The sequence below is a fragment of the Nannobrachium achirus genome (genome assembly GCF_963921795.1).
Source record: "Nannobrachium achirus genome assembly, chromosome: 8".
NCBI lineage: Eukaryota > Metazoa > Chordata > Actinopteri > Myctophiformes > Myctophidae > Nannobrachium > Nannobrachium achirus.
The window spans coordinates 25,938,434-25,945,366 of record NC_137817.1 but is presented as its reverse complement, the minus strand read 5'-3'; the positions used below and the strand labels follow the sequence as shown (position 1 = coordinate 25,945,366).

Below are 6,933 nucleotides of genomic sequence, written 5' to 3'. Positions count from 1 at the left end.
CACAGCAGCCATTTGACATTAACATTGTAGCTTGTAGGGTAAACAAAATATGTTGGTTCACTGTGAAATCTAGTATCATTGGTAACACCCGAGTTTACAGTACCATTTAATGTCAATAATATACTATGGCTTTGTTTTTATATTAGTCAAAACATTCCGTTAACAAGGCGCAACTGGTGAAGGCTGAAGGGTGATAGCCTACTCTTGTAGAACAAGTTTTTATTTCACAAGTGGAGTTCATGCACATACATGATTCTTTCAAAGACAAAGTCTTATCTCTGGCTGGGAAGGGAGATTGTGGGTTATTGCTCCGAGTCTAATGATTATTACATCCTGTCATCCTGAAGATATTAATATTTCCAAAAGGTTGCTATGTATATGGACAATCAAAATATGTTGGAAATGTTTAACTTTGATGTGGTGTCATAATTAAACATAATATGGCACACTGACCAAGAAAATAAAAACATCAAAAAAGGTTGCTGACACCTGCTATTAATACTGTCTAGATGAGTATAATACAGATTAACTCTTCGTGATAAAGACAACAAGCTCAGACATATTCATGATGTAGACATATTTTATTACTGCTCATCAACAATGGTACAAATATACATGTTATATCATAACATGACAACCACACAGGTACATTTGGTTACATTTTGTACATTCTCAGAGTTAACGCTGAGGATTTTACTGTGTACACTGCACAATAGCTGTGTTTAGGTGCTGCTAGCTTGGATGGCTTCTTGCTGCTGAAAGTTCTGTGGTGGAGAGAAGTCAGACGGTTTACGGTTCTCAGTGAAGCCGTACAATTTCCTCAGGGCCACACGAGCTGCTTCCTCCTCCGCAACCAGAACAGTCTCTCCTGGACCCTGACCCAGAAGCTTCTTATCGCTGAAAAACATGTTGGCAATATGTTGGCATTTTGTTGATATTACCAGACTATCCGTGTATCACTACAGCTACCTTTATAAAGAATATAGCAAAATTGTATTTGAAGTCAAGCCATTTCTTTGAGAGATCAGCGGTGTGCCTTTTGTCGTCAGTGCTGACAGCAAATTTCTTGCCATGCTTATAAAAATGAGTTCCCTTCACTCCACTACTTTTTGAGAATTGCATTTTAATCGATTCTCCCACACACAAAAACAGAGTAAACTAACAGAAAATGCACCGATTGACTGACTGCACTTCTCCATATTTAAAATGTATTTTACGTACCTATACAGGCCCACAAAGTAAAGTGGGAGAACCGTGCTGGCTCCAGCAGACCTGATGAGACGAGGCTCTGGAAGAGGGAGATTCTGCAATGTTAATTCCTCCACCAGCCGGGCCATTGGGTCAACCACCAACCACATATCAAACAGGTCCTTCCCTATCAGCTGGGTGGCCAGGAAATCCTAAAGGAAGGAGGGAGGAAAGGAGAAAGAAAAATACAGTGAGAGAAATAACCAATATAATTTCAGACGCATACAGTACCAAAAGGTTTGGACAGCACACACCTACTCCTTGAAGGGGTTGTCTTTATTTGTTTATTATTTTCTACAGAATAATTGAGAAAACAACTATTTGTAAGAGTATCCACTGTTTTCTTTTATGACAGCTTGCACGCTCTTGGCAGTCTCTCAACCCACAAACATGTGAGGAAGTCACCTGGAATTATTTTTAATAAACACAATGTGCCTTGTAAAAGTTAATTTGTGGAAGATATATAGCCTAGTTCCAGCCCCTGAATAGCTAGCCTTGCATTCAGGGTCTGATGATGACGTTATAGAAAGGCACGGTTTCTTGGTTGAAAATCTAACCAGAGGCCCGGCCCAATCCAGTATGAACTAATCTAGCCAAAGAGTCCCACTTTGTCCACAGCCCATCTCAGAAAACAGCTGCACTGAGAGGGCTTTCAGACTGAATAATGGAGTTTAATTAAATAAAAAATCATTAATTTTTTAGTACAGCCTTATTTGATAAAGGCCATTCAATTAACTTCTCATCTAAGCAAAGACAAATGTCAGTCTATTAGGAGGTGAATCCAGAAAATGTCAAGAACTTAAAGTTTCTTCAAGTGCAGTCGAAAAAACTGTGCTATGATGAAACTGGACCTCGTTGTGACAAACACCACAACAAACAAAGACCATCAGTTACCTCTGCTGCAGATGATTATTACAGTTACCAGACTAATCACCAATGAAATGCACCTCATAGATATAATTGGCCAAATAAATAAGATACCGTAAATCTTAATATAGTTCAGAGGAGAATCAGTGAATCAGATGGAATAAACATAAATTTTACCCTGAGGAAAAATCCAGCTCGCTCTGCTCCACTGCTCTGCTCTAGTGCTCCAATTACAGCCATGAAGGTTGAGTACAGCACGGCATCAGGGACTGGAAACTCTGCACTCATAGTGAGCTCTTCAACGCCCAGGTTCCTCGCAACATGGCATATGACTGCAGAACTGGTCAGGTGACTTGTAACAGCAGTCAAAGCATCATTTGGCAGGCTTGGGAAGCTGGCCTTGCACCAGTCACTCAGGAAGCTTTGAGTGAAACCTAGACCCTGTGCACTCAACTTGACATTGTCCGCTAGGACGAGAGCGGTTGTTACTGTGTCCATGCCTAAGGTTTGTCTTCTCTGTTGCTCTGACTGCACGTAACAAGGATTGACAAAGGCCGCCTTGAGAAGCTCAGAAGAGAAATCTTCGTGAAGACGGGTGCTGAAAGCTTGGACCTCAGCATGGTAATCCCAGTTAGGCTGTTGAAAGCTGGAAGATAATGTGACAGGACAGGTCTAGCTAAACGTTTTCAAATATTTCACAATTATGTAAAAAAAACAAAAACATACAACAACACTTAGATAGTGTTTAGATGCTGGCTACCCTGTACAATCCTAACTCTGAGATTGTATTTAACATTCAGGGTTTTGGGACAAAATACATTTCTGGTCTTCAGCTACATCATGAACCATCCAGACCTCACTCACAGGTCATCTGAGAAAGGTCTGCTTCCTGAACTAAATGCCACTTTATGAAACACTACATACTGTATCTGGAACAAATTTTAAGAACACTTCAGGTCTGATACTAGCCGCAAGCAACTCATATGCTATATTGCTATCTGGCATCTAGAGTTGCATTACCAACCCCTGACAGCCCATTCAAACAAAAGAAAAGTCCTGATTGTAAAATCTCTTTAAACTCACTCAGGATCGCAGCTGTACTGTACGTAAGGCTTGTTTTTATTTAATAAAAAGTTAAACCCACCATGTTATGAGTAACCTTCCGTCAATAAATTCAGCACAGGTGATTATTTTTCAATGTGGGAGAGTTTGGAATCACTCAGCGGATAATCCAAGTTTTCCTTACAGTTGCAATCTTGGTGAGTTACTTTAACGTTTAATATAATCAGACTTTTCTGTTTGGGAGCATGGGCTGTTAAGGGTTGATGCCATTTAGAATCTGAGTTGCATGCTGCTGGTCTGCTTCAACTCTTTTAAAGCTAAAGACATTTATGCTGTTGTTTTTGTTTCTTTAATCTGCACCATAAACGTATTATTTCTTATGTTTTATTTTAACTCCTCTTTTTTTATTGTATTTAAATGTTGTATTTTATGTTCTTTTGCACTATTAATGCTCTGGGTCTTAACTGTATCAATGTTGTTTATGCAAAGCACTTTGAATTGCCTGATGTACAAAATACACTTGCCTTGCCTTATGGCGCACAGATTTGTAGATCTATGCAGATATTCCAGATTAGGATTAGATTAGCATGCACATATATACTGTTGCAGAGATCTGCAATGGCCTTGAGCTGATCTCTAAAGTGAACAGGACAAGGAAACGTTACCGTGGTATGGGAGGTGGAGGTCCTTCAAGCTTTAACTTTCTTGCCATGATGCGGGTATATGCCCTCATCCATCGTTTCTTTCCTCTGACCTGTGTGAATGAAACATTTCTACAAACATGTTGGTAATGAATGCCTAGTGCTCTCAAACCACGATTTACAAACGACGCCATGACACTTCTCACTGACAACGTGTGCGTCAGTGAAAATAGTCCGTCGCGGAACAAACTCGTGATCTTTAGTTCCGGGCCGACCGTCATGTGTGGTGGACCTGTGCATCAACGTTACCATAGAAACGCCAAAGAGACGCGTTACCAAACAACAAACAAACAAACGAATGATAGCTCGTCTGTCTACTTTTTCAACCATTATTCTGTGCTTTGAGTTTTGGACAGACATAATGGCAACTAAACAACTTCTTGAAGTTGGAGATGACAAGATAGTACATTTATCTCCTTTCATAGATGGAGAGGACAAACGCCAGATCACAGCAGGAGTGACCTGCAACCATCCAGAACAAAACAGTAAAACATCAGATCAAGATAAAAAGGACAAAGAATCGGGACCAAGGATCACCAAGAAATTCCTGAAGGACCACTGTAAGGAACACAAACTTTATCTGACACCTTACCTGAATGATACACTATACTTGCATTTTAGAGGTTTCTCCTCCATAGAGAACTTGGAGGAGTATACAGGACTGAAATGTCTCTGGCTGGAGAGCAACGGTCTGCGACGCATCGAGCACCTGCAGGCCCAGACTGAGCTGCGCAGCTTGTTCCTGCAGCAGAACCTCATATACAAGCTGGAAAACCTTGAACATCTGAGCAGACTTTGCACCCTGAATGTCTCCAACAATTGCATACGAACCATAGAGAACATCTCCTGCCTCCTAGAGCTGGGCACTCTGCAGATTGCCCACAACAAGCTTGAGACTGTGGCCGACGTGGAGCATTTGAGCCAGTGTCCCTCCATCAGTGTCCTGGACATGTCCCACAACTCACTGAACGACCCAGAGATCCTCTCTGTGCTTGCGTGCATGCCAGAGCTGCGGGTGTTAAATCTCATGGGAAATGAAGTGGTGAAAAAGATTCCCAACTACAGGAAGACTGTGATTGTACGCCTCAAACAGCTCACGTACCTCGATGACCGACCTGTGTTCCCCAAAGACAGGGCATGTGCAGAGGCATGGGCAGTGGGTGGCCTGGAAGCTGAGCGCACAGAGATGGGTTTATGGGAAACACGCGAGAGGAAGAAGATCCAAGATGGTTTGGACGCCTTGGCAGCCATTCGAGATAAAGCCTTGGAGAATCGCATTCTCAGAGAGCAACAAGAGAGAGGTAGTTAACAGTTATTTGTCCCAGTACCTACACTCCCCAAACACACTTACACACACATAACAGGTGTCTCAGCCTCAGGGGTGTCACAAGGGGGGGAAAGTGGGACTGAGTTACTAGGGCCCAAGGTGGAGGGACCTTCATTATTTAGCTATTGGAAAAAAGCAGATCTACAAGCTCGCAGCTGCAGAGCTGCTATTTTTGAAAAGCTGTGAAAATGTGTGCAAATCTTTGAATAGAGGCCTAAATATTTTTAAGCGAACATTTGTAACTAAAATGTTGCTTCTGGGGGGTCCCTGGAACTAAATATTTTGAGCATCTGTTATTTTTCAAATGTTATGAAGAACATTCATGGGGGGCCCGCAATGAATCCTTGTACCCAGGGCCCAGAATTTGGTTTGACACCCCTGCTCAGCCTTTAAAGTGTATTCTGTTTCATTATAGGTCAGCCTGATGCCTCGAGAACTCCAGAGACTCCCAGTGAGACCGAAGCTTTGAGCTCATCACAGGGAGCGGGTATTCAGGCATCTGTGCAGGACAGCTGGGATGCTAATGCAGATTTCCCACAGAAACAGAGAGAGTCAACAGAGGCCTCATATGTCGATAAGATAGAAAAGGAACAACTTGAGGGAGAGTCATTAGAAGATGCAAGCCATCAGTTAGAGAATCATCTACATGATAATTCGGAGAATGAGCATTCTGTCCCAGAGACAGAGAACTTAGGACAGAAGAGGCGACCAAAAGAGGGACAGAGCAATGCAGCAGTGTTGCTGGAGAGAGAGCAACTTCCTGAGACAAAACAAACATACAAAATCCAGTCTGAGAGAAAGCCATGGGTGATAGATCAGGGGAATGAAGGAAAGTTTGAGAAGAAGCAGTCAGAGCATAAACAGCCTCTTCCTACCATGAGACTTAACTCTGAACCAGATGAGGAGGTAGCAGTGCATGGTCCTGGGGCCCTTGTGACAGAAATGCAAGCAGCTGAGGACCTGGAGACTATTCACCTGCAACCACATAGCTCTCTGTATATTGATGATTTGCCTGATCTGGAGGAGGTTGACATGGAAAATCCAGACTCAGCCACTAGCTTCTCCTGTAAGCAAATATCCAGGCCAAAAATAGAGGTTATATCAAGAGATAACGATGATGATGATGAGTCAGTCAAATATGAGAGTGTGACAGAGCTGGCTTGTAAGTCTCAATCTACTTCTGGCCCAGAGAGAGATTCAGTGTTCATCAAGAGGAGTGACTGCAAGGCCTCAGCTGAGGTCCTTAACATTTCCTTGCATGGTGATCATGACCCAGATGTGATTTCAAAGCCACAGAGCAAGCCCAAACCAAAGCAAGTGTCCTGTCCCCATCGGTTTTTGATTGAGGAGATTGACTAATGACGCTTCATGCAATTGAAAAAGCAATGGTATATCACAAACAGTACATTCAGATGGCAGCCTTACTGCTTATTTTGAAACATTTTGATCAGTGTGTGTGTGTATTGTATTCAAATGAGACTGAAGTGTACAATGATTAAAAATGCTGATGTTTGGTCTCTCACCTTCAAGGTACAGGAATAAGTGCTTTTATTTTTTATGTTAGTAATCAAATACTTTCAGAATCTAGTATTTGGATATTAGTATGTTTTAAAGTAAATCCTCAGGGGCAGGCCTTTCTTATTTAGTACTAGTTAAGTTTTCTTTCGCCAAGGCCAAAATATAGAACAGTAGCTTGTTACATCACATATTGTACACTTAAACATAAAG

General features: G+C 41.9%; 2 protein-coding genes across 2 annotated transcripts; one reads left to right on the top strand and one right to left on the bottom strand.

Annotated features, from left to right (window-relative positions):
* Positions 1-646: 646 nt before the first annotated feature.
* Positions 647-4,012, bottom strand: mrpl44 (mitochondrial ribosomal protein L44; the record flags this gene model as incomplete). The annotated part of the gene is made up of 4 exons (XM_080731319.1): positions 647-897; positions 1,222-1,400; positions 2,293-2,761; positions 3,843-4,012. The coding sequence occupies 4 exons, from the start codon at positions 4,010-4,012 to the stop codon at positions 723-725; spliced, it is 993 nt and encodes a 330-aa protein (XP_080587445.1). The 3' UTR covers positions 647-722.
* A 227-nt stretch (positions 4,013-4,239) lies between these two features.
* Positions 4,240-6,564, top strand: LOC308290006 (dynein axonemal assembly factor 1-like; the record flags this gene model as incomplete). Its single annotated transcript, XM_080731784.1, has 2 exons — positions 4,240-5,179; positions 5,621-6,564. The coding sequence occupies 2 exons, from the start codon at positions 4,240-4,242 to the stop codon at positions 6,562-6,564; spliced, it is 1,884 nt and encodes a 627-aa protein (XP_080587910.1).
* Positions 6,565-6,933: the final 369 nt, after the last annotated feature.